This window comes from Acomys minous, assembly GCF_964271855.1.
Source record: "Acomys minous genome assembly, chromosome: 1".
NCBI lineage: Eukaryota > Metazoa > Chordata > Mammalia > Rodentia > Muridae > Acomys > Acomys minous.
In genome coordinates, this window is record NC_140483.1 from 129,894,915 (window position 1) to 129,922,700 (window position 27,786).

The 27,786-nt window shown below is 42.0% G+C and overlaps 2 protein-coding genes across 4 annotated transcripts in view; both read left to right on the top strand.

The window, feature by feature from the left end:
- The window catches only part of COQ3 (coenzyme Q3, methyltransferase), a 32,480-nt gene extending 17,200 nt beyond the window's left edge, over positions 1-15,280 (top strand). The window contains exons 2-7 of the mRNA XM_084796615.1: positions 1,182-1,308; positions 4,164-4,316; positions 8,211-8,310; positions 9,521-9,763; positions 13,457-13,616; positions 14,952-15,280. Coding sequence (XP_084652741.1) covers positions 1,182-1,308; positions 4,164-4,316; positions 8,211-8,310; positions 9,521-9,763; positions 13,457-13,616; positions 14,952-15,163 — 995 coding nt within the window. The 3' untranslated portion in view covers positions 15,164-15,280. The remainder of the gene's footprint in view (positions 1-1,181; positions 1,309-4,163; positions 4,317-8,210; positions 8,311-9,520; positions 9,764-13,456; positions 13,617-14,951) is intronic.
- A 9,334-nt stretch (positions 15,281-24,614) lies between these two features.
- Positions 24,615-27,786, top strand: part of FAXC (failed axon connections homolog, metaxin like GST domain containing) — a 62,819-nt gene continuing 59,647 nt past the window's right edge. Inside the window, exons 1-2 of one of the 3 annotated variants that reach the window (XM_084796591.1) lie at positions 24,615-24,813; positions 25,444-25,565. In XM_084796591.1, coding sequence (XP_084652717.1) covers positions 25,459-25,565 — 107 coding nt within the window. In that variant the 5' untranslated portion in view covers positions 24,615-24,813; positions 25,444-25,458. Of the gene's footprint in view, positions 24,814-24,907; positions 25,000-25,019; positions 25,566-27,786 lie in introns of those variants that run through there. The other 2 variants (XM_084796590.1, XM_084796589.1) reach the window with 2 other exon arrangements.

The window sequence follows — 27,786 nt, forward strand, 5'->3', positions numbered from 1 at the left end:
TATACTTTGTCTGAATATTAATTGGACAATAATTTGAATACCTCATTAAATAGGTCTCTATGTAAGTTTAAACAGGTTTTTGGTTTTTGGTTTTTTTCTCAGTTTTTCAAGACAGGGTTTCTCTGTGAAATAGCGCTGGCTGTCCTTGACTCACTCTGTCGATCAGGCTGGCCTGAACTCACAAAGATCTGCTTGCATCTGCCTCACTAGTGCTGGAATTAGAGGTGTGTGCCACCCACCCGGCCTGACTATGAGTTTTTATTTTAGGATATAATAATCTGTGTGTTTGTCTGCCCACCTATCTACCAATACACACACACACACACACACACACACACACACACACACACACACACACAAAGAGAGACTTTTGTTCTTCTGTCAAAAGCATATCTAAAAAACCATTTCAGGTACCTAGCATGGAACTGGCAGAATATTAACTAGTTTTGACAATCTAAAATTTAATATTTTAGTATAAACAATGAAATAGTTTATATTTGAATATATATTTATGACTTTTTTTTTTAATGCAACCCAGTACAGATGTAAAAATTAGCAGTAGGGACTGGAGAGATGTCTCATTGGTTAAGAGCATTTGTTGGTCTTGGGCCTTTCTTTCTTTCTTTCTTTCTTTCTTTCTTTCTTTCTTTCTTTTTCTTTCTTTCCTTCTTTTGCCTTTTCTTTCTTTCTTTCTTTCTTTCTTTCTTTCTTTCTTTCTTTCTTTCTTTCTTTCTTTCATTCTTTTCTGAGACACGCAGTCCTGGACTAGCTTTGTAGACTAGGGTGGCCTTGAACTCACAGTGTCTCTGCCTCCGTGACTGCTGGGATTAAAGGCGTGCACTACCATGCCCAGCTCATTTGCTGGTCTTGGAGAAGACTAGAGTTTGGTTCCCAACATCCATGTCAGATGACTGGAAAGGGCCTATAACTCCACCTGCAGGGGATTCAACATTCTTTTCTGGCCTGCATAGGCACCTGCACACATGTACACGCACACACAAATAAATGTAAAAAAAGAAATTGATAGATTTTACATATTTAATTTTTCAATTAAATTCCAAAATAAGAAATGTGTTTGTTTCTCGTTTGCAGTACACCATAAGAATACTGTATAAAAATTCTTCAACTATGTTCACAACAGAATTACATGCTTTTCTCTGGATACCTAACTTTGTTTTCAGCTTACTCAGGGAATCAGCTCACTAGGAATCTACAGATTAAACCATGGGGATTCAGTGACCACAGGACCTTGTGGTTTGGATCCAACAGGATGTGTTTTTCCTGTTCGACCAGAACAAAAACTTACAGGTGAGTTTATCGTAAAGATGTACATAACTCTGTTTAATGGTAGTTGTGTAACGATGGTTTAGTTTTGATTGTGTTTAATATTAATAAATTTGGCCAGTATTTTTTTAAAAGCTCACTTGGCTTTATTAAAGTAGCTTTTACTTATTTAAATTTTCTTTAGTTATTATTTTGTAATAATGTTTAGGTTTAGAAAACTTAAAAGGTCACCTAAAAGTTGGAAGGAAAATCCAGTATATAGACATGTATGTTATTTATTTAAATTCAGAGACAATTTTTATTTTTAATAGAAGATTAGGCACATCTGTTTCAAGTTCACCAGCCCACTTCGTCCTGGAGAATGCCTTTTTCTTTATCATTCTTAGGGTTTCTGTTGCTGTGAAGAGACACTAAAACCATGGCAACTCTTATAAAGGAAAACATTTAATGAGGGTTGGCATAGTTTCAGAAGTTCAGTCCATTACTGTCATGGCAGAAAGCATGGCAGCATGTAGGCACACATGGTGCTGGAGAAGGAGCTGAGAGTTCTACATGTGTATCAGCAGGAAACAGGAAGTGAACCAATTTGAGCTTCTGAGACCTCAAAGCCCACCCCTTGGTGACACACTTCCTCCAACAAAGCCTCCTAATAGTGCTACTTGCTATAGACCAAGTATTCAAATACATGAGTCTATGGGGACTATTCCTATTCAATTCACCCCAAACCCCCACCTCCGTTTCTATCACTAAAGAAAAGTTAGAAGGCTGTATTAAAGACATGGAGATGTTTTTACTTCTTTATAATACCTTTGTGATAAACCAAACATAAACACCCTAAGATGGAGAAGTCTATAAAGTTAGATAGTAAGATTAAATCAGCAAATTATGTGTTTAGTCTTTACAAATCCATTTCTAATCTTGTGAAAAATATCTCACAGTACTAGTTAAAATTGACCTTTGAGATTAGGCGTAGGGAAAACTATTTTTAGTCAATGGAGCAGCTACTTACAGTTTGTTAACTTTTGTAAGTTAGTCCTGATGACTGAAGTTTTGCCTTAATCATGAGAAGGGTTCCTAAGTGGTACTTCAATTTAAACTTTTTAAAAATTACATTGATGTATTTATTTATTTATTTTTGTGTGTGAGTGTGTGTGTGTGTGTGTGTGTGTGGGACATGCATGCCATGACTCCCTTGTGGAGGTCAGAGAACAACTTGCAGGAATCTATACACTCCTTCAGCCACATGGGTGCCAGGATCAAAAGCAGGTTGTCAGGCTCGGTAGCAAGCATGTTTACATCCTGAGCCGTCTCACTGGCATGTGGTACTTGAATTTAAGTTTAAAAAGAATAATGACTACAGAATGGACACTCTAAATGTATCCAAGAGAAATTGTAAAAATTTGAGTGGTATTATTTTTCTGACTTAACAGTCTAATTATCTTTTGCCAAGCAGAACTTTGGAGTATTTTTCTACACTATACTGACATGTGATTCAGGGTTGTGTCTAATTTTTTTTGTCTCCTGTCCTCATGAGATTAAAAGAGTTAAAACAAATTATATGCTTTTTTCTGATCCTTTACCTTTAAGTGATCTATTTGACAGTTACCTCCTGAGAAACTCTGTTCTAGGAACTGTACTAGTCCCCAGGAATAAAGTGATACGCAGGACAGCCCATGCCTTTCCCACATAGCGGGAGCTTTAGTGAGTCACAGACATGCCAGAAGGCCATACAACCCCATGGAGAAGTACAAAAGGAGATAGGAACTCAAATAGGGGCATGTGACCCACGTTTTAGCACCAAGGAAGATTTTGTAAAACATTTTATTTAAAATAAGATTTGAGGGATGAGAGACTTAGGTGCTTAGTAGAGGAAAGGAAGGGATGTAGGGCGAATGGTCCAGACAGAAGGAACAATACACGCCAGGAGTGTGAGGGAAGAGTAAGCATGGCCAGTCCAAGGGCTGTATGCCTAATGGGGGAAGATGAGGAGAAAAGGAGAAGCCGTGGACTCCATGCTCCCGAACTTGCTGTCATGCAAGGGATTTAGTCTTTTCTCTAGTAGCACTGGAATCCTGGGAAGCATTTTAAATGAGAAAAATTAGCTAGCTTTTTTTTTTTTTAAGATTTATTTATTTATTATGTATACAGTGTTCTGCCTGCATCTAGGTCTGTAGTCCAGAAGAGGGCACCAGAGCTCATTAGAGATGGTTGGGAGCTACCTTGTGGTTGCTGGGAATCAAACTTAGGACCTCTGGAAGAGCAGCCAGAGTACTTAACTTCTGAGACATCTCTCCAGCCCAATTAGCTAGATTTTTATTTCAGAATAATCTCCATAGTTCATCACGGAAAACAAATTAGAAGGCAGTGATGTATGGAACCACCAGACTAATGAGGAGAGTAAGACTGCAGTCAGGGAGGAGGTGGTGGAGTTCTGGTTTTTACCATCTCCGTGGAAGTGGAAGGCAGAGGGCAGAATGGTACAGTCAAATTGTGTTCAGGTCGTGGCTCAACCACCTATCTGACTTCTATGAACTTTTTTTTTTCTCAACCACAAATAAAGATACTAGTTCAATTGTCAAAAAATAACATCTGTCTTATATGTTTTTTTCGCTAACATCTGGCAGTTCTTAAGTACTCAGCAAGTGGTAGATATTTTGTTGTTATTATTGTTACTGCACTTAGGTATGACCTAGAACAGCAGGTTTGGGCCTCAAAAGCTTGTGAAGATACATGAGTAAGTAATTGATCTTAAAGTATCAAAATTGAGCCACCTATATCTTCAGACTCTAATAAGTTGGAATATCTTTCTCTGCAGTATATTCTGGGTAACACAGTTTTAGAGCAACAATATAGCCGAGTTCTTTGTTTTCATTTCTTAGGTCCCCTTGGAAAAGATTATACAGTACTTCACAGACAACAGTTGACAACAAGGAGGTGAAAACCTTCCTGGCCCTGGCTCACACGTGGTGGGATGAGCAAGGAATATTTGCACCTCTTCATTCTATGAACGACCTGAGGGTGCCGTTCATTAGGTAACATTTTAGAAACTTAAGTCTTTAAAAGTGCATAAGTTCACTACTTTGCATTCACTTCCCTTTTGTTTTACTTATGTTCAAAAGTGCATAAGTTCGCTAATTTGCATTCACTTCCCTTTTGTTTTACTTATGTTCAAAATTCTATATTCTCGGGTTGCTTTGGAAATTAGGGACATGCTTCATCAGGATCTGCCATTTAAAAGTATTAGAGAAACTTTGTCTCAAAAAACAAAAACGGAATATCAAAATAAACTAACACAAAAAATGTATTAACTTTGGGGTGCAGAAATAGTTTATAGTTCAATAGTTAAGATAGTTCAGTAGTTAAGAACTATTGCTATGCTGGGTGGTGGTGGCACACACCTTTAATCCCAAGTGAGGTAGAAGAAGGTGGATTTCTATGAGCTCAAGGCCAACCTGATCCAAGACAGCCAAGGCTACACAGAGAAACCCTGTCTCAAAAAAAAAAGTGAGTATATACCATGTGAGTCTTTCTGCTTCTGGGTTAACTCACTCAGTATGATCATTTCTAGTTCCATCAATTTGTCTACAGATTTTGGGATTTCCTTGTTTTTAATAGCTGAGTAGTATTCCATAGTGTAAATGTACAGTTTCTTTAGCCATTCTTCGACTGAGGGACACTTAGGTTGTTTCCAGGTTCTGGCTATTATGAATAAGGCCACTATGAATACGGTTGAGCATATGTTCTTGTGTGCTGGAGCATCTTCTGGGTATATTCCAAGGAGTGGAATGGCTGGGTCTTGAGGAAGCCTTATTCCCAGTTTTCTGAGATAGCACCAGATAGAGTTCCAAAGTGGTTGTACAAGTTTGTATTCTCACCAGCAATGAAGGAGTGTTCCCCTTTCTCCACATCCTCGCCAGCATATGGTGTCACTTGAGATTTTGATCTTAGCCATTCTGATGGGTGTAAGATGGAATCGAGAGTCATTTTGATTTGCATTTCTCTGAAGACTAAAGACATTGAGCATTTCTTTAAGTGTTTCTTAGCCATTTGATATTCCTCTGTTGAGAATTCTCTGTTTAGAACACTAACCCAAGAGGTATTCACTTACCAGGAGATTGGGATAGTTGTGAGGACATCCTATTGGGACTCTAGGTGAGAGAAGTATGGGAGAATGGGGAACAGAAGGATCCAGAGGGTCCTAGAAACCTACAAGAAGAACATCATTATGGGCGGATCTGGGCCCAGGGGTTCTGCTCAAACTACTGTACCAACCAAGGACAATACTTGCAGCAAACATCGAAACCCTTCTTAGATCTAGTCAATGGACAAGACATTCTCCACAGTTGAGTGGAGAGTGGGGACTGACTCGGACGTGAACTCTGGTGCCCCATATTTGACCACTTACCCATGGTGGCAGGCCTGGTGGCACTCAAAGAAAGAATAAGCAGGCTACCAAGACAAGACTTGATAGCTTGTTACCATTTACTGGAGGAGGAGTTCCCCCTCGGTCACAGACATAGCTCAGGGAAATAGGGTGAAAGTGGAGGGAGGGAGGAATGGGAAGATACAAGGGATGGGATAACAATTTAGATGTAATATGAATAAATTAATTAAATAATAAAATAAATTTTTAAAAAAATGAAAAAGAAGGAGGAGGAGGAGAACTGTTGCTTGAAGAGGGTTCAGTTTCCACACCCAAATCAGGCAGCTTACAACCACGCTAGGGGATCAGACATCCTCACTTGGTTTACGAGGGCACCCTGGATCATGTCCAAATATCCAGACACATTTGAGTAATTCAAACAAACAAATTTTAAAACCATTAACTTGTAGAAACAATATTAAAATTCCAGGTTGTTTTCACAACTTAACTAGAAACATTTTTGGCCCTATTCGATTAGTTAGAATTTAGTCCTAGGGGCTAGAGAGATGGCTTAGTGGTTAAGAGCACTGTCTACTCTTCCAGAGGTCCTGAGTTCAATTCCCAGCAACCACATAGTAGCTCACAGCCATCTATAATGAGATCTAGTACCCTCTTTTGGTGTGCATTGTACATAAAAGTACAACATTGTATACATGATAAATAAATAAATATTTTCTAAAAAAATTTTAGTCCTAATGAAAGGGAAATAAAGTGCTATGTCTTGAAGGCCATTTTATAGATCCTACTCTACAGTGGCCTTGGTGACTTTTAGGCAGTTCTGATACAGGAAACATTACAGGGACAAATGTTGGTTGGTTCAATAAGCTCTTTTGAGTGCTGATGCTGATGGGGCTCTAGTACCAGACTTTGAAAACTATGTGGATGAATGAAATATGAACCATGTGTTTCAGTGGGAGATAAAGAAAGACAGAAGTTCAGTGGGCTTGCCATTGACGCAATTTGTTTCAGCAAGTCTTCCAGGTGATTCCAGCATTGTTAAGTTTGAGAACTATAGTCAGACTACTATGGCGTCTTTATTTATTTAGTTATTCATTTTTTATGTGCATTGATGTTTTTCCTGCATGTATTTCTGTATGAGGGTGTTGGATCCTCCTGTCACAGACAGTTGTGGTGCTGGGATTTGAACCGAGGTACTCTGGAGGAGCATTCAGTGCTCTTAACCACTAAGCCATCTCTCCATCCTCCATTTACTCATATCTCACATAAAGCAGGTCATCTCATGTGATGTAAACTCTGGTTTCATGTTTGAATTTTGCTTTCATCATAACTAGAAGCCATTAGAAGAAAACAATATGGTCTGAAAATTATAACAGCGTCATTTTATGATTATTTGAAGAATGGATTGGATTTCATTTGAAACAGATCATTACCTATAACATCTTCAAGTGATCTACTTAGCTAGTGCCTGGGTTATTTTAAGAGCTTAGTTACTTTTACTAGCTCTTTCTCTCTATATAATATTTATTATGTATATAATATATTATATATATTATTTATTTTAGTATATAGGTAGTTAAGTTAATATGTCTAATTTGAAAGCTTAATTTACAATACTATACTATAAAGTGTGTATCAGATTGTCTAGGAGCATGTGCCAGTAGGTTTGTGTGTTTGGTAAAGCATTGCTATGATTATCCTAGAATAAGTTTATTTGATTTTGGTGTAAGTGTACATAATCATACAAGAAAAAGCCCCACTAACTTAGCTTAAAATACACATAATAAAGAAGGGAATATAGACAACTTAAATAAACGTGGAACTCCACCTACTTTTTTATCTGTAAAATAATTCATGAAGTTAGCCTAGAAACTTCTGAAAACATAGCCCAAAGAAGCTGTAAATTTTCATCCCATATTGTTGGGACAGTGTGATTGAAATAAAAAATTGAATTGGGGCATGGAGGCGCACACCTGTAATCCTAGCACTCTGGGATGCAGAGGCAGGCAGATCTCTGTGAGTTCAAGGCCAGCCTGGTCTACAAAGTGAGTCCAGGACAGCCAAGGCTACACAGAGAAACCCTGTCTTGAAAAAAAATATATATATATGAATACAATTAGGTTCATTGGACTAGATTATGTTTAAACTTTTAGATTGTTGCTAGTGCTAGTGCAACAATCTAGATTAACCAAAATAGATTAATGCTGGATTATTTCAGAACTTTGATTATTGAAAGTGTACAATTTAAATATGCTATTTAATTATGAACATAAAAAATGTTTATATAATATTTTTCAATGATTCATTTCAAATGAGCGTTCCGGACTAGGCATGGTTGCATCACTACTGTAAGCCCAGAACTCAGGAGGCTGAGGAGGGAAGATAGGCAGCTCAAGCCTCGCAGTGAGCCTGTGCCTCAAAGTGAGCCAGCTACATAAGCAAATTAAATGCAATGGCGGTGAACATTTCCTTGAAGATTGTATATTTTAAAAACCTTTCTTGATAAAAGTAGCTGTTTTATATATTTTGGGTTCTTATTTTAAAGAGACAATCTTTTGAAAACAAGCGCTAGCCACCATCCTGGCAAGCCTCTGTCTGGGATGAGGATTCTCGACGTGGGCTGTGGCGGTGGATTACTGACTGAGGTAAGTGCCCTATGGTGGCTTTTCCACTCTTTATGCAAATGAGAATCTCTCTTAAGGTATTTCAACAGTAATTTGTAGATCACATCAGTATGTTTATAGAAACGATCCATTCAAATGAAATCCAAGTCATTCTTCAAATAGTTTAAGAATATTATACACACATTTATTATGTTTTGATCAAAATTTTGTTATGTTGGGTTAAAAAATGAGGAGTGTGCTTCTGCTTCATTTATCTTTTTAATAAATAATATTGTGATTTTTAGTGAATAATGCTAATTTTAATATTGTAAAAGTTGTATTTATTTATTTAATGTCATATATATATTTTCCCCTTGAGGCAAGGTTTCTTTGTGTAGCCTTGGCTGTCTTAAACTCGCTTTGCAAACTTGTCTGGCCTTGAACTCACAGATATCCATCCACCTGCCTCTGTCTCCCTGAGTGCTGGGATTAAAAGCATGTACCACCACTCCCGGATAGTTATATTTTCAAAATTGTAAAAAAGAAAAAAGAAAAGAAAAACCAAGAATTTTCAGATAACTCTACTGAAGCTTTTGGGTTTGTTTTTAATAATTAGTGGACATAGGTCATTCACATAACTTTGTTTGATCTCTTCCATCCCAAGAAATTAGATTCTTCTATAAGATTAATACGGGTTTAGTCTGTCCTCTCTACATCTCAAAGCCTGCAAGCATGCTTCTACTTGTGGGATCAGTTCTTTTAGAGGTGTGGTCATTGTCCCTGGGAGAAAATTTATGCCTTACACCTGTGCTTTCTAGTCCCCATAAGCACAGGGACCTCTTGCGTCATAATGTAATCTTTGATAGATATTCTCAGTTATGCTCTTAGTATTGTATATGTTGCCCTCTGAAACATGGAACAGCAATTTTGACTTACTAAAATTTTTAATTAAATGAATTTTTAAAAATTTGATGTATGTGTCTTGTACTGACATAATTTCTCTCCACTCCCTCTCCTCTCTCCAACCCTCCCCGTGTCTCCCATGTAAAACCTATGGCCTCCTTTAAAACATTGTTATTGTTCCATATATGTATTAGAATGAGTACATGAATACAGCCTTGTGGTTCTGTTGATTCTGTTTAGCGTTGTTTTTAGGGCTGAACACTTGGTATTTGATAATCACGTTGGATTGACTTTATTGCTTACACGTGTTCTGTTTTCTTCCTGAGCATAACAGTTTCTGTGCTATTAGCCTCTAGGGCGCCTGGGGGCTTCGGTGACTGGAATCGATCCTGTGGATGAGAACATTAAGATAGCACAGCATCATAAATCTTTTGACCCAGTCCTGGATGAGAGAATAGAGTACAAAGTGTGTTCCCTGGAGGACACTGTGAGTGAGAACGCAGAAGGCTTTGATGCTGTTGTGGCTTCTGAAGTGGTAGAACACGTGATCAACCTTGACATGTTCGTACAGTGCTGCTATCGAGTACTAAAAGTAAGACGGAGTTGCCTCGTGTTTTCTGCCAAATGTGTGTATCCATAGCAACGCATTGTGCCATGGTGCTACATTAGCAGTTCAGCAACTGAGACAGGAGAGAGAGACTGAGGTAGAAGGACCAGTGCCTGGTATCTCCGCTGGAGATGACTTCCGCCCCTCTGTTGCCCTCAAGAGCAAGTCTTTTCAGCATCTGGTTGGTGTCATGATGGCCAGGGATCTTAAAAATCGTTGGTGCTAAGCACTAGAAAATAATGCTTCTATGAGGCTGGGCAAAATGACACACACTTTTAATTGCAATACTTGAGAGGCAGAAACAAACAGGTCTCTGTACGTTCAAGGCCAGCCTGGTCTACATAGCAGGTTTCAGGCCAGACAGTACTACATAGTGAGACCTTGTCTCAAACAAACAAATAAAACCCCAGAAAAACAGCACCTTCATGATGGTATTCTCCATAGCTGTATTAAATACTCAATAGACATTCTTGGTAATTATGACAATTACCAAGAAACTGATTCAAATTGATTTAAAACAACAACCAGTGCTGGGGGGGTGTGCAATGGCACACCACTTTAATCCTAGCACTTGTGAAGCAGAGCCAAGTGGATCTCTGAGTTTGAGGTCAGCCTGGCCTACAGAGTGAGTTCCAGGACAGACAGGGCTACACAGAGAAACAAACAAAGCAAAACAAATAACCAATGACCACTATAATTCATTTCAATACCATTTATTAAGCAATATATATATTTGTATACACACACACACACACACACACACACATATATATATATTCAGCCTATAAAAGTGTTCCTTCATGTCAGCTATCATACACATCTGTGATCCTAGTACTTGGGAGTCTGAGACAAAATGATTGCTGTGAGTTTGAGATCAGCCTGGGCTATGTAGTGAATGCTAGGTCATCTTGGGTTTCAGAGTGCTGAACCCCAAGCACTCTGACCCCCAAGGGGTCATGTTCAACTCTCATGACCCCTTTTATAAAATGAAAGAGTTCCTAAAGAGGTTCTTCATGTGGCCCAGTCTTATCTACAGCCAGATGAGTGAGGAAAGGCAGGTGCTGCCAACTTTGACTGTGAGCACTCAGGATGCCCCAATGTCAGTGGTCCCTTTCTCCCCTCTCCATACACACATTCACTTTTTTTTTTTTTTGGTTTTGGTTTTGTTTTTGAGACAGGATTTCTCTGTGTAGCCTTGGCTATCTTAGAACTCTCTCTGTAGACTAGGCTGGCCTCCAATGCACAGAGATCTGCCTGCCTCTGCCTCCCAAGTGCTGGATTAAAGGCGTGTACCACCAACCGCTTGGCTGACACACATATATTTTTAAATTTATTCCTTGAGAATTTCTTCCATGCACTCAATGTATTTTGATCATAGTCACCCCTATTTTCTGCTTTAACTCTTCCCAGATCCCTTCATGCCCCACTCCCAACTTCTTGTGTGTGTGTGTGTGTGTGTGTGTGTGTGTGTGTGTGTGTGTGTGTGTGTTAAATAAACCCCTGGTTCTAATTACTGCTGGCTATATACACTTGGGCGTGGACCATCCACTGGAGCATGGTGCTAGTATCAGTTCTTGTCCCAGAAGAATTTCCTACTAGGCAACATACAACCCCACACTTGCCTAAGAACCAGGGAGGAAACAGAAACCAAGGAACAAAACAACTACTCAACAAAGACAAATCTGTAACAGTTTAAAAGAGTTTCCTCTTAAACGGAATTTTATTAGATTTATTTCCTATCTGCCAAGTAAAATAATTAATTGTTAGTTTTTATATTTGTATTAATATCTATTTCTAAATGCAGGATCTTTGACACATATGAGGAATGCTGATATTATAAACTTAAATATAATTTTGTTTTAATGGCAACCAAATGTTTAAAAAGCATTGCTTACTACTGTCGACATGAAGTGTGATACTACAGAACACAGATTACTACTCATGACTCTTGCTATGATTTAAAGTACTAAAGCTTACAGCAAGGAACTACAATGGGTGGTGATATGCGTACCCTAATATTTTCATCCTCTTTCTTAGTTTTGATCTAGGATGGTATTGAAAAATATCTCTTTTCCCTATGATACACACATAATATCTATCATCTATCTCTCTACCTATCTGTTGTAATCATTAAAGAGAGAGAAAGACAGAGAGACACAGAGATGACCATAGTGTGATTTTGGAGTGGCATTTTATCCTCATGAGACTGGGTAAAAGAGGGAGTGACATTACCTTCCTTGATGTCTTGAGAGTAACATAGGAAATATACATATTATCATTACATAAGCAGACTAAATATTCCCATAAGTGATTTGCTTTCATCTAAGTGTTTATCTTGATCCCTTCATAGTCTTTACATAAATCAAAACAAAAATTCTTAAACCTTAATAATTAATATTTTTGTCAGAGAGTACTTGGTGGTAATGCTCCTTATCACAGTGTGTATAGGCGAATGCTGTACCAAGCACATTAGGATCAGCAACTGTGAGAAAACATGGAAGTCCTCTGGATGTTAAGGGGACACCAGGAATTGTTGTGCCCACTAGACACAGCATACCAACTCACCAAAACTGGCAGCGTGCGCCGGGCCTAGAGCTGAAAGAAGTGGACACACTCCCATTCTCAACCCAGAACCGATCTCCAATTGAAGGTCACTTGCAAATGAAAAGTTAGTTTCTTCTAAGGGAGTCTCAGTGAGGAAACAAACACTCTCTGGGGCAGGCCCCATGCCCAGCACTGGCTGATCAACATGAAACAAACTCAATGGCATCTTTGGAAGTTCTTTGTCTCATAATGTTAAGTCAAGGCATTTTAAATTTTAACAGTACAGGTCCTTTGCATGTGTATTATGGCTTCCAGTTTTCATTTTTGTGGGATTCCTGTGTGTGCAAACATGTGTGTCTCTGTGTCTATATGTGTTTCTTGTGCTTTTTCCCTGGCTCTTGTTTGGCTGTTCTGTCACATCCCATTTATTTTATTTTGTTATTACTCCTTAGATGCCTGATTGGTTTCTAAGGAGACAGAAAGGGTATGGAAGCAGATTGGAGGGAAGGCGCAGAGGACCTGGGAGGAGCTGGGGGTGGGAAAACAGTAGTAAGAATATATTTTATGAGCTGGATCATGGCGGCACACGCCTTTAATCCCAGCAGGTCTCTGTGAGTTTGAGGCCAGCGAGGTTTACAAAGTGAGTTCCAGGCCAGTCAGGGATACATGGTGAAACCCTGTCTTGAAAAGCAAAAACAACAAAAAACCAAAAACAACAACAACAAACACACCAACAAACAAACATATATAATATGAAAAATCCATTTTCAATAAAAGGAAGAAAGATTGTGAATGTAGAGGTGTATCAGCCCCGATAAAGTATTTATTATATTCAAAAGAATATATATAAACATAAATGTCATAGGAATAAAGAATTTTGAGTTGAAAGCTGTGCTTTATGTGTAGGCTTAGTGACTCTGTCTGTATTAGCTTGCCTGTAGTAACAGATTTTCCCAAGAGAGAAAAAAGAATGCTACTTTGGTAAATTCTATTTTATTTCTGCTTAAGTATCTTAGTTGCACTTAACTCACTTGGGAAGAAGGCGATCTGGGAAGGAAGCCTTTACCTAACAGCTGCTGCTAACTTTATCTTCACTGCCGTTGTTTTACTTGGGCCTACATTTCCTCCCTTTAGCCTGGTGGTTCTTTGTTCGTCACTACGCTCAACAAAACACAGCTGTCCTATGCCTTGGGAATTGTTTTCACAGAACAAATTGCAGGCATTGTTCCAAAGGGTACTCACATGTGGGAGAAGTTTGTTTCACCTGAAAAGCTAGAGAGTATCTTGGAACCAAGTAAGTATTAAAATGGTTTTCCAGTTTTCAAGGCCTATCTGAAATGCATGCATAATTACTAATTGCATAATCTAGCCCTTATTTAAGCAGGTTACTGGATTTTTAGATGTCCATTTTATCTCTTCAATGATGTCTTAACTATTTGAAGCTATAGTTATGAAGTAGATACCACTTTTGCATGCACTTAGCCTTGAGGGATGGCCAGTTACTCCTTTCCTGGCTAATTGAGTCTTATTTGTTTACGGATGGGTGTCAGTTGTTTTACTTACACATGTTCTGCTACTCCTTGTGACCCCTGCTTATCTCAATTCATCCTATGGTTTTTCTTGACTCTTCTACACTCAGATATATTTTCAACTTCTATGTCATTTCTTATGAATTTCTGGTACCTACTTAAGTGACTCAGAGTCACCGTGGTAGAAATCAGAGTTGGTATGTGAACCCAGCAGGCTCTTTGGAGTATGTATTCACACCTGTAGTAAAGTAGGACCTAAACATGGTTGCGTGTAATTTTCACATTTCTTCACTCTGGTCTGGCCCATAAGCCCCTTTTTGTACTCTACACAGTGCCTCACCGTGCTTTGACACAGTAAATGACTTGTTTGTTGAAATCTGGTGAGTGATGTTTCTTAGTTCACCTGCTTGGCGTTCTGGAGGTTTTGTTGAGTACTTAGACAATTACCCATGCTTCTGTTAATGACAGTGCACTGACAGACTATTTTCCCTAAATTATTGTCACTTCAGAGCAGTGCAGTGGCTTTTAGAGATGTCTGTAACTTTGGTGAAAGTAGAATAGGAAAAAAAAAAGATATTTTAAAGAATCGTTTTGGAGCTGGAAATAATGGTGCATACTTGTAATCACAGTACTTGAAAGGCTATATAACAGGAGGCTTAGCCTGGGCTACTCAGAAAACCTGTATTAAACAACGCCAATCCTAAACAACCTTGTCTCAGCAAATAAAAGAGAATACAAACCAAAAGATACTTTATGGAGACCATTTCTTGTTGACAGATATTCTCAAGTGACAGCTAATATTTGTTGAGACTTAGAGAATTTTAAGCACCAAGCTACTTTAGTTATATCTCCTCCAATTCCGATGCTCCTGGACACATGATCTATATGAGGCATTCAGAACTGGTCACTGTACAGTCCTCTGCTTTGAAGTATGTATGTATTTTTACCTGCTGTTAAGTATGTGACTCAAGCGTGACTACAAAATATTTTTGTTCATTAAGTTAGGAATGTTTTGTTAATAAGAAGAGCTACTGTATATTCTTGTGGCCGAATGGTAAATGTTTACTGAATCCAAATTTTCTGAATTTTTTTTTTTTCAGATGGCCTGTCAGTTCAAACGGTGGCAGGAATGGTCTACAATCCTTTCTCAGGTTACTGGCATTGGTGTGAAAATACCAGCCTTAACTATGCAGCTCATGCTGTGAAACTTGGTGCTCAGGAACAGCCAGCGTGTGCTGAGTCCGCTCTACAGGGCGAAACAGAAGCACTGCATACTAATGCCTCCAGTCGCCCATCTGAGCAGAAGAAATGAGATACCGCTGAGGACAGGAGTAAATATGATTAAAAACTTGCTGTTTACAAACTCAGAAAGCTAATCTTTTGAGAAAGATTGTGAAGAACAGAAATCAATAAAAAAATCTCTAAATCATTGGAGAAAAGTTTCTGGGTCACCTAAGAGGTACTTTGAGGAATTTTCTGGTGAGGTTTGTCAAATGTGCTCAAGGAATTTAGTCTCTCAGCTTTTATTATAGAAATGTATGTTCATTACATTTTACATATTAGCCATTTCTCACACATGTATACAGAAACATGCTGTTATTTATTTAATGTAAGCAATCTCAGTTGTCTGTGGTCTTCCTTTATTTTTAGTTAAAAGATACAAGACCCCTGACTAATAAAAGGCAACTGTAGTTTTTATCAGTTATACTTGGGAATACAAAATATATTTTAAACCTAGAGTGGTGGCGCATATCTGTAATCCCAGCACTTAGGAGTCAGAGGCAGATAGATCTCTGTGAGTTGGAGGCCAGCCTAGTTTACATAGTGACTTATCATGCGAGGGCTATATGAGACCCTCTCTCAATCAATCAATATTTTTCTTTTTTAATTAGTTCTTAGAATTCTGAACAGTATATTTTTATCATAATCATATTCAACCTTCTACCCCAACTCCTTCTCTACCCACCCAACTTTATGTCTTGTGTTTGTGTGCCTGTGAAGTTCAGTTTGTCAATAGACTTTGGGTTGTGTGGCCATCCACTGCAGTGTGGTTGACTTACCAGAAGCCCCATCCTTAAAAAACAAAACAAAACAAAACAAAAACCCAAAGCCTGACATTGTGTCTCCCACTAACTATCAATCGCTTATAGCTCTTAAGCTAGTGGTGGGACTTTGTACCTACCCCTCCTCTTTGAGGTGGAATTTTTTGTCTGGCTTAGGTTATTGTAGGTCTTGTGCACACCATCACAACCACCATCAGCTCATATGTGCAATTGCCCTGTTGTATCTACAAAACACTGCTTTCTTGTATTCATCTGCTACTTCTGGTTTTTCTGCCCTCTCTTCCCCAGTGATCCTTGAGCCTTGGCATGAAGGGATGCGATACAGATATCCCATTTAAGGCTAAATATTCTGTAATCTCTTATTCCTTGCATCTTGAGCAGTTGTGGATCTTTGTGTTAATCATCATCTACTGCAAAAAGAAGCTTTTCTGGTGAACAATAAGAGATTTACTAATCTGTGGGTATTACAAAAGATCATTAGGAATTAATTTAATATTATGTCCATTTAGTAGACTAATAGTTGTAGATTCTCCCCTAGGGTCTATGACCTGTTTAGCCACAGATTAACCCCAATAATGCTATCATCTTGTGGAGTGCATCATAAATCCAAGCATAAAGTAGTTGGTCATTGCTATGACATCTGTGCCACAAATTACACCAATGGGCATATCTTGCCAGGCAGGTCATTATCATATGTAAAAAAAATTATTTACATATTTCAATTGTTATCTGGGAGGCTTACTGCCTCCTTCTGTATCCTAGATCTAGTCCTGGAAGCTTCTAGCCTCTATATAATCTAATCTAGGCCTAGAATGTTTTCAGCCTTAGAGACTTACTGCTTAATAAACTCACACATTTTTGTTCTTTCTGAGCTCATAGCTGGCTAGTTCAACTCAGCTATTCTGGCTCAAACTCCTCTCCCAGCTAGCTTATTCAATTTGGCTTTTCTCTCGGTCTCTGAATTACTCTGGTTGGTCTCAAACTAACTCCAGCAATCTGCTCTCATCTTCTGGCTCCTTCTCATCCTCTAGTTTGCTCTGTCTTCACCTGTGTCTAGCTTGTTCTCTCACTCAACCTCTCTCTGTAAAACTGCCTCCTCTCTCTCTCTCTCTCTCTCTTCATTGCCCCTTAAATAGCTTCCCTTTCCTCTTTCTTCTCATGAGAGTTACATGTATCCTAGTCTGTCAAATCTTTCTCTGATTTGTCACTTTTTCTTCCACTGAATAGACATCACTTTCAAACATGGGTGCTTCCTTCTACAAACTAACTTTACCTTCATTGTTTGGGATTAAAGGCGTGTACCACCATACCTGAACCTAAGCTTTTCTTTTCATGAAACTTGCTCTATGTCAAGCTGGATCACACAACCTAGAAAGTCTTTGGATGTGCTCTCTTGCCAGAACACCCATGTTCTGAATTAAAATTCCTCTACAATCATATTTTGTTAGATGCGTGACCGGGTAAGACTATTAATTACTTTTCTTTTCCAGTAGCTTACATAGCACTTTCCAGTGCTATAAAACTAGCTAGTAGGGATTAATTTCCCCATGTCATACAAATCAAGTATATGGTATTTTAGGATTAGGCAGTAAAAGGTGCCCTGGCAGGTCCATGTCAAGGTTTGCTGCATATATCACACCACACAACAAATCTAATGCAAGAGGCTTATTGGGGGGTGGGATGGGGGCTGCTTTAGATGCTGCATCAGAATATGGGCATGAGAGAGAGAGAGAGAGAGAGAGAGAGAGAGAGAGAGAGAGAGAGAGAGAGAGAGAGAGAGAGAAACTCAGGTGAAGACATAACAAGCCAGAAAATGAGAGGAAGCCAGAAGATTAAAGCAGATTGCTGTGTTAGTTTGAGGCCAAGCTGGAACATGGCCCACTCATCCAAATACATTTTCATCAGCTTTCTGTTTCAAATGGTTTTCTTCACTGCCTAAGCACGGCTGTCCTAGAACTCACCCTGTAAAACAGGGGACCTCAAACTCAGAGATTCATCTTTCTCTGCCTCTGGAGTGCACTGGATGTAAACATATTTTTGTTTTGATTCTAAGGGTGGGATGTGATGTTTGTTCACTAGAAACAGACTCTTGAAAGGGCACATGATCTTTGTCAACTGGGAGCTGCCTCATTTGGGGGCATGGTTTTTGTCAGTTGGAAAACATCCTGTGCAGACTATGGGAAGGTATAAAGTAGTCCCCCAAAACAAAGGGAGAATGCCTTTGTGTCATTTCATATCTCTTAGCTTTGAAGTTGCTGCTACGGTTGCTGTTATACTTGCTGGATCATTGGTTTGTTGTTTAGCTTGATGAAGAGTGGAATCACCCCAAAGAACTGAGTCTAAAAAGGTCTGCCTCCATTGTCCCTACTAACCTTCTGTGAGCTCCTATAAGCCCTGCTTAGTTGTTTCTGTGGGCCTTGTTCTCCTGGTGTCCTCAACCCCTCTAGCTCCTAAAAATCCTTGCTCCCTCTCTTCCTCAGGGTTCCTTGTGCTCTGCCTAATGTTTGGCGCTGGATCTCTGCTCCCATCAGCTGCTGGAGGAAGCCTATCTGATGATGATTGGGTGAGGCACTGATCTATGAATGTGAGCATAGCAGAATATTATTAGAGCATCATTTCATTGGCTTTCTTTTATTTCATTTTAATTTTTGGTCAGTTGTGTTTGGTTCTACCCTAGGTCTCTGAACCATCCAGCTTCTGTTTCCTAGCCATCTAGGCAGTGCCAGACAGATTCCCTCAATGGCTTGGGCCTCAAGGTAGACCAGCTGTTGGTTGACCGCTTCCATTTTCTCTGAGCCCCAGTTTATCTTTCAGATAGGGCAGGTTATATCTAGATGGTTCTGTGGCTGGGTTCATGTCCTGGTCATATCACCAGAAATCCTTGCCTGGTTACAGAAAATGGCCAGTTCAGGCTCCACATTCTTCATTGTTAGGAGTCCTTGCTAAAGTCACCCTCATAGGTTCCAGGAAGTTCCCACTGCACTAGGTTTCTACACCACCCCCAACATGCCCCCAAATTCTAGCCGTTTCTCTGTCTTCTCTCCCTACCTCCTTTTTTTTCTTCTTCTTCTTCTTTCTGGTTTTTTGAGACAGAGTCTCTCTGTGTAGCCTTGGCTGTCCTGGACTTGCTTTGTAGAGAAGGCTGGCTTCGAACTCACAGAGATCTGCCTGACTCTTGAGTGCTGAGATTAAAGGTGTGAGACACCATGCCCAGCTTTGTCTTCTCTGCCTTTATACCACCTTTTCAGCCTGATCCTCTTGTTCCTATGCCCACCCACCCCTAGTCCATCTTCAAAATCTACTTCCCTATTCCTAGGGAGATTCATGAGTGTCCTCTAGAGCCCTCCTTGTTACTTAGCCTCTCTAGGTTTGTGGATTGTAACATGATTATCATTTATTTAACAGCTAATGTCCACTTATAAGTGAACACAAACCATGTTTGTCTTTCTGGGTCTGAGTTACCTCATTTAGTTTTTTTTCTAATTCCATCCATTTTTCTGCCTTTTTTTTTCTAACTTCTGAGTTCTTCAGCTTCAGTGAGAGAACAAAGCGGACACACACATACACACACACACACACAGTTGAGAAAAGCAAAAATAGACAAGGTATAATCTTTAGAGATGGGACTAGATAAACTTTCCAAGTTCTGTTTAGACTTAGTTTTGTCAAAATGTGATCGTAGAAGGCCAGTCAGAATTTATTAATATTTTTAGAATGTTTAAAGACTTTCAACAGAAAAAAATGATTTCTGGTTTTAAATAGAGATAAACGGATTAATAGGTCAGTGACAGTGCATATGGATACATAGAAGGATAGGCGAAAGAGCGATATTCAACCACCATGTTAACTTAGAGCTCATGGGAATAAAGTTTGCGCAGCAGGACAGCCAAGCACTTTGAATCCTGTCTTCACCCACTTAAACCCTCACTTGAAACACAAGGCACATGCAGCGACCAAGCCTCTGATTGACAAACTTGTAGGCTTTGATTTTTTTTTTTTTAAATCTACTTTATTTGCGGTTCTTTAATGCCTCTACCTCCCAACCCAATCCCTTCCAACACCCCAACACCAGGTAGGAAGGAAAGAGGGTTAATCAGGAGAAAGGGCGTGGTTCCCTTTGGCTACTTCCTGCTGTTTAGAGTTATCCGGTTCTTTGGGGCAATACCAATCTCTGTGTCAGGACAGCCAGCCAGCAACAGCAGCAGCAACAGCAGCAGCCTTCTCTTGAGCCTAAGACCTTCTCCTCCAAGGGTTCTTCTTGTAGCTCTCCTTCCCGCCCCCACCCCCATGCCTCCTTCCCGCCCCCACCCCCATGCCTCCTTCCTGCCCCCACCCCCATGCCTCCTTCCCGCCCCCACCCCCATGCCTCCTTCCCGCCCCCACCCCCATGCCTCCTTCCCGCCCCCAGCCCCCATGCCTCCTTCCCGCCCCCACCCCCCATGCCTCCTTCCCGCCCCCACCCCCATGCCTCCTTCCCGCCCCCCACCCCCCATGCCTCCTTCCCGCCCCCACCCCCCATGCCTCCTTCCCGCCCCCACCCCCATGCCTCCTTCCCGCCCCCACCCCCCATGCCTCCTTCCCGCCCCCAGCCCCCATGCCTCCTTCCCGCCCCCCACCCCCCATGCCTCCTTCCCGCCCCCACCCCCATGCCTCCTTCCCGCCCCCACCCCCCATGCCTCCTTCCCGCCCCCACCCCCATGCCTCCTTCCCGCCCCCCACCCCCCATGCCTCCTTCCCGCCCCCACCCCCCATGCCTCCTTCCCGCCCCCAGCCCCCATGCCTCCTTCCCGCCCCCACCCCCCATGCCTCCTTCCCGCCCCCACCCCCCATGCCTCCTTCCCGCCCCCACCCCCATGCCTCCTTCCCGCCCCCACCCCCATGCCTCCTTCCCGCCCCCACCCTCTCATGCCTCTTCACGGAACACTTCCCTGCTGACAAAGATCACAGGCCCTCTCATGAGGCTGTTATCAGAGCAGCCCCCCCCCATATCCCACTCCTGGGATTAAAACAAAAACATGTTTACATATCATAAACCAAAACTTCCACAACCCAAACTGGTGTCCTGGAGTGAGTTACTGAGAAAGCTGGTTGTAAATACAGCCTGACTGAGTCTGCTTAGGGCTTCCTCTATCAAGATGTGACCTCGTTTTTTTCTTACATGCCCCGTATCATTTGCCATGGAGTCCCTGCCACAGCCAGTACTATGCTATTTTTGGTTTTGTTTTGGGTTTTTTTTTTTTTTTAGACTCCAGTCTCCCCCAATATGTGAGATAAATAGTTTTCTTTATTAAGTTAACATGGCTAAGGTATTCTGTTATAGCAATGAAAAATAAAAAAATAAAAAACGACTAATATCTGCACTGCTGGCTGAATTTATTTATTTGGGTTTCTGGGAGCATATGACTCTATGAATGCCCCTTTGTGTTTTCTTGAAGCACTCATTCCTTGACTCTCTGTCTCTCCTATAGCTGTCTGACTCCCGTCCTATTGTCCTATTTCTGTTGACCCTACTTCTGGTTACCTGCAGACTCTTTTCTTTTTTGTTTTGCTCACACAAATGTGTTGTTAGTTGTTAATACAATACTGAATTTAAAATGTCCCTATCCTTACAATGAAGCATTTTCAACTTCCCTCACTCATCTGAGCCTGGTTACTAGGTCCCTATTTTCCTTCTTAATTCTAAGCTACTCTTATAAGACATGCTTTCTGAGAGCTCTTTAATGACTTGTAAGATGTTCACGTCCATGGATCAAGAAGCACATAGATAAAGCCACTTCATGGTGACAGAATGGCTTCTAGACACAGTGTTCGTTGCTGGATCTGGTGTTGTGGGCATATAATCCCATTTCCTTGAAGGCTCAGGTGGTAAGATGGAAACATCAAGGGCAGCCTGAGCAACTTAGTGAGGCTTGTCTCAAAATGAAAGTAAAGGGCAGCCAGCAATAGAGTGCTCACATGCAAGGCCATAGGTTAAATCCCTGGAATGGAAAAAAAAAATCACCTCTCTCAGGCAAGTAGGGCAGTGTTACATTCCTTCTACACAAATTGTCTTAGTTAGGTTACTATTGCTGTGACCACACACCATGACCAAAAGCAACTTGAAGAGGAAAAGGTTTGTTTAGCTTACATCCTTGTTCATCATCAAAGGAGGACAGGGCAGGAACTCAAACAGGACAGGAACCTGGAGGCAGGAGCTAAGGCAGAGGCCATGGAGGGGTGCTGCTTACTGGCTTGCCCCTTATGGCTTTCTCAGCCTCCTGCCTTCTTATAGAATGTAGGACCACCAACCCAGAGATAATACACCCTACAATGTGATGACCCCCTGCCCCATCCATCACTAATTAAGAAAATGCTCTACAAGCTTGCCCACAGCTCACTCTAATGGGGGCATTATCTTAATTGAGGCTCCCTTCTCTGAGATACCTTTAGTTTGTGCCAAGTTGACATAAAATTATCCAGCACACAAATAAAAAAAAAACTGAATCCTTACAATAAAACCCAAAAGAACATTATCAAATAAATTATTTATTGCTGAATAATACACAGGCATTTTAACAAAATGGCATAATACATTTAATCATTTAAAAAAAGCAAAAGCGCCATATCACATCTACTTGTTACGGAAGCAAGGCCTTGCATCTCAAGTTGTATTTTAAAATAAGAACTGTAACATCATGAGAAAGTGTCAAGTGTAAATGAAATGTTTATCTTGCTCACTTGATCATGCTTGAGAAATTGGCAACGTCTTCAACTGCTTAGTCAGGGAATTAGAGGCCAAACAACTCACCTGTAATTTGCTCCCTTTTCTCTTACCCTCTTCCTTTCCTGCCCCAAGGCTTCCTCCCTCGGCTCCCACATGCTCAGCACTCTGGGCCCTACTTACTTCCTCTGTTAGAGTCTTGGTAAATTTCAAACACTTCTGACTCTATTTCTTCCCAGTCCTTTTATCTGTATGTATTGGCTTACCTCCTAAAAAACAGTGTGACCTAGTGGGGTTGATGAGGAACCCTGTGCCAAGGAATACCTTTAGTGGTCAGAGTTCTTTATTCCTTTTGAGCTAGTGATACAGAGACCTGTTGATCAAATAGTCATCTGGTATCACCTGGGGACGTATTAGAAACTCAGAATGTTTGGGGTCCTCAAAACACAGAATTTACACTTTAACAAGCTTTCCCATAATTCATGTGCACAATAGTACTTGAGAAGCACTGGTGTGACCTAATTGCCATTTATCTGATCATCACGGCTGACTCCCAAGGGATAACAGAGCTATTTTCTTTTCTGAAACAGGTAGTTCAGACTGGTCTTGAGCTATAAATCCTCCTGCCTCCACCTGAGTGCAGATACTGTATGTATATGCCACCACACCTGGATACATAACACATATATGTGCTGTCATGGAAGGAGTGACATTGAAGTTTTAGAGTCATTCAATTTGGACACAATTCAGATTGTAGCTGGAGCATCCTTTAGATACTGCAGACAACATGCCAGCATCCATGGGCGGTATGAGTGACAATGCTGGTGATTGGACAGTTCACAGGGCCACTGTGTGAGACTCCCCTGGGTTTTAATTCTGGCTCTATTACTATGCAGCTTTTGGAATTTGATAGTGAGTTGTTCTGCGACCTTAGCTTTTTTTTTTTTTTTTGTAAGATAGGTGAAAACATGTCTAAGAAATCTCATTTTGAAAAATTAGTGTACAATTATGTAGCATAATACTACATAGGCAAGTGTTCAGTTAATTGGTTCCCTCCTCTTTCAACACCTTGAGTAAAGCTAATTTTGAGGGGGAAAAAAAGGCTTGAAAAAGAAAAATACTTCATCAGTTCTCAACTAAGTGTGATTTTAGTACTATTATAGGGGAAATTAAAACTCCCTCTTTGGATTCTTAGTTTTGTTCACAAAAGAACTTAAAAATAGTCAGTTAGAGCTCCAGGAAAATTTTATCAGTGTTAACATCAGCCTTCCTGAGGGGGTGGTCTCTTGGCTAAGTGATTGACTGGCCCAGATGAATTAACTCTTAAGGGAGAAGAAAATAGTATGAAATGTTCTATTCTTAGAGAAAGATCAGAGTGTCCTGCTTCCACACAAGGCCAGAGGTATACTCCATTCTTTTGATGAGGAGGAAGTGTCAAAACTGACAAGATTAGTTACGATAATGGCAGGGATGGAGTTAACGTGCTAGCTCTCATCCTAGAATCTTCACACCATTCCAGTGGCTAGTGGCGCCTAGCAGCGGTGCTATAGCTCAGCCTTAGCTCCTACCCCTTCTGCCGTCAGAGATGGGATGGGATGCACAGCTACTGCTAGTCAAATCCGGGCTAGCGTCTCCTTCCCTATCATGGAGTAAAGTCTCCACTGTCTTGTGGGACAAATGCGTTCTCATGTTCACACTATGTTTTTTAATGTTTTTGTTTTATCTCCTCTAAAACGTCCCATGCTCTGGCTAGAATTTGTGTGCAAATCACAAACTCCTACGAAACATGGTACTGTTCCCTGCATTTAAGAATTTAAGGGGCTGGGCATGTAGCTTGTTGGTAGAGCACCTGCCTACCATATATAAGGGCCTAAATTTAATCCCTAATTAATCTCCTCAGGGTTATCCAGGGTGGGGAAAGCATCGAATGCACAGTTGCTTATTTTACAAATTTTCTGCACCCAAACGGAGGGAGACCCACAAAACATGCATCAGAGATACCCTTGATAACAATTCCCAAGTGGAAAAAGGACAAGCTATGAGAGGGAAGATTTCTCACCTAGAGTACTTTCTGATGTTATTTGTCAAGACAGACATCTCTTGTCAGCAACCTAGGGTGTCCGTGCCTCTCAGAACAGCCGACCTTAATCTGCCCTCGCCTCGCCTGACCGGACGTTGCCAGCCCACGGCTCAGGGCAGGTGAGTCGCCAGCCCTGCAAGGCGCCTGCGGGAGCGGGCGGAACCGAGGGCGGCGGCTTCGGGCTCGGCCCAGCCGCAGTCCCATCCTCCCGCGCCGCCCGCCTCCCGGGCCGGCGCCCAGCCCCGCAGCTGTGGCCGAGCGGAGGCAGCGCACCGCGGAGATGCGGGGCGGGGGCAGGGCGCGGGGTAGGTGACTTTATCCCGCCTCTGTTGCCCGGCTCAGGGGAGCAATGACATCACGTGGCCTTTTCCACGCACCGACACAAAGAGCGGCTGCCAGAGGCCTCGGCCAGGGAGGCCGGCGGCCGCCGCTGCCTCTCAGGGCTCCGGGGCCCCGCCAGCCCGGCCCTCCGCTCGCCCTTCCGCCGCCGCCGCCGCCACCGCCGCCTGCGCCCCCTGCGCACCGCTGAGCCCGCCCGGGCGCCGGCCCCTTCCCATGCGGGCGGCGCGGGCCCTGGGAGGGGCGCCCCGAGCCAACCGCGCAGCATGCACTGGGGGGTTGGCTTTGCTTCGTCCAGGCCGTGCGTGGTGGACCTGAGCTGGAACCAGAGCGTCTCCTTCTTCGGCTGGTGGGCCGGGTCCGAGGAGCCCTTCTCCTTTTATGGGGACATCATCGCTTTCCCTTTGCAGGATTACGGTGGGATCATGGCAGGGCTGGGATCGGATCCCTGGTGGAAGAAAACCCTGTATTTGACCGGGGGAGCTTTGCTGGCCGCGGCTGCGTATCTGCTCCACGAACTCTTGGTCATTAGGTGAGCCAGAGAGAGGGCCCCGCGCGCGTGGACGCAGACAGGGGCACCTGGCCCGGGCAGGGCTGGAGAGCTAAGGGGGGTCGGGGCCAGCCCCTCGGTCCCGCTGCTCAAAGGTCCAAGCGACCTCTCTTATCTTCTAACCCCTAGGGCGGTTTCATGGTCACCTGGCTACTTGTGAGGGCCATTGAGAGTTGATGGGAGAATTAAATTGGGAGGGGAAAGCATTTATTTGCCTTCCATCATTTCGATGCTAAAAGCAAAGTGCTGTGAGTCACTAGTGCTATGGATCAAAACAATCTGCTAAAGCCCATAGGAAGATTCCAACTGCAATCAGTGCATTTGCAACAATAGAATGAAGCGTTGTAGAAATACTAAGGCACACTTTTATAAACGCCTAATTGGTTTATGGGTAATAATGCTGGGATATTAACTATTAACCTCATCTTTACTTAAAAGGTTAGTTCTCTCTTACTCCTCTCTAAATGTCAACATCATTAAGAGGCTGCAGTTGCAGAAGGTTGGAACCTGCAGTCGCTGTTAAAGATGCCTGGCTAAGTGTAGCCCTGTCCAGTTTTGATGCAGCCTTAACCTGCTTACCTGCTTCGCTGGTATGGAAGTGTAAGCGCCTTCAGGCTTAAATGCCGGTGTTGTCTTGGCAGTCGGAGATCTGAGGGGCAGCACTAACTAGCACATGGGGTACTTGACATAACAGGGAGTCTCCCTAGGCTGTAAACAAGTTTCATGGCTGCCTGCCGCAGAATGAATACCGGGCTGACTTGAAAATTACAGTCAGTGGAGGTCCCTGCTGTTGGTACTGCTGGTCCCATAACTCTTTAGTGTTGTAGATGCTAACACAGGGTGCCCAGACAGTCTTTGGCTAATGGATATGTCGATATATGATTAAAAATTCCCTGCATTTGGGGTCCCAGACGCTGGAGATCGTTGGAGGCAGAGCAGTTTTCAGTAGCTCGGAATTTTCCTTCTAGCCAGTATTTTTCTGAAGGGGTAAGGATGTGTTCACACCACATTCTCCAGGCGTAGGGTGAGGGAGAGGCATGGTTCTGGTGGCTTTAAAGTGGCCACTGACCTCTAATGGGCCTGCAGGAACTCCAGGAGGACACTGCGATGGCCCTATTGAATTCACATAATTTGTTGATTCTGAAGGGGTTAGAAAATCACTTAGGCCTGAAAAATGTGTTGGTTTTCATATTATTTATTAGCTGCAGTGGAAGACTGAAAAGTTGATTTTTTTTTTCAGTTGGCTACATCCCACTTAGCTCAGTGTGTTGAATTTAGCTGAACCAAACACAGAAGTTTTAAAGTGAACTGTCTCCAAGATTACTTCCCATTCGTGCCAGCCTTAGAACTCTATTTCAAGTCAGGTCTCAGTCCATATAAAGAACTCCCTCATCTGTGCAGCCTTTGAGACAATAGCCTGCTGTCTCTCAGCTGGACTTCAATCAATCCAAAGCCTGGGAGGACTGTCCCTTGCACCATGTGCCTTCCCGGCATTTCTCCAGTTTGTGGAAAGTAAAGGCTTCGTATGGCTGAATCCACAATGTGGCTTAGATGACCTTGCAGAAATAATAGGGCCTTGGGAACTCACTTTGGAATAGACCACACCCTGGCTGCTTTGAGCTCTGTACCCAGGCTCTTCTCCATCCTGGGTGGGTGGTTGGTGAGCGCAAACTCCAGATCAAAGTGTCTTAAGGCCCGTGTTTGTTTACTTCTGTCTCTTGACAAATGGGTTGATAAGCCCTGTTTACCATACAGACTGAGAGAAGGCTGCCGATTTGGGGGGGGGGGAACCTAGTGGTACTCTGTGTGTGTGATCACGCGCAACTTTAACAAGTGCCACTAAGGAGCAGAGGGAGGTGAAGTAATCTGCTGAAGCTCATGCGGCCACAGGAGTAATGTTGAGGTTTCAAGGTGGGGCCTGGCTGCTCGTGAGAACGCGCTCACTTTGAGGTGTTTTCCTGGGGGAAGAAAGGAGAAGAAATGAGGAAAACGGGGGCATTTCCTGCCAGCTTCTAGAGACAGGGACTAGACATAAGCACTGAAGCCTGGCTTCAGAGGGCACAGAGAGGGAGGCTTCCCCTTGCTATGAAACCTAAGTGTCAATGAATAGCTTAGAGGAAAAAAAAAAAAAAGCAAGTCAAACTCTGAAAAGTGGGGGAGGGAAATATAGAATAAAATGGGCTTGTTGTCATTGGCAGCTGTC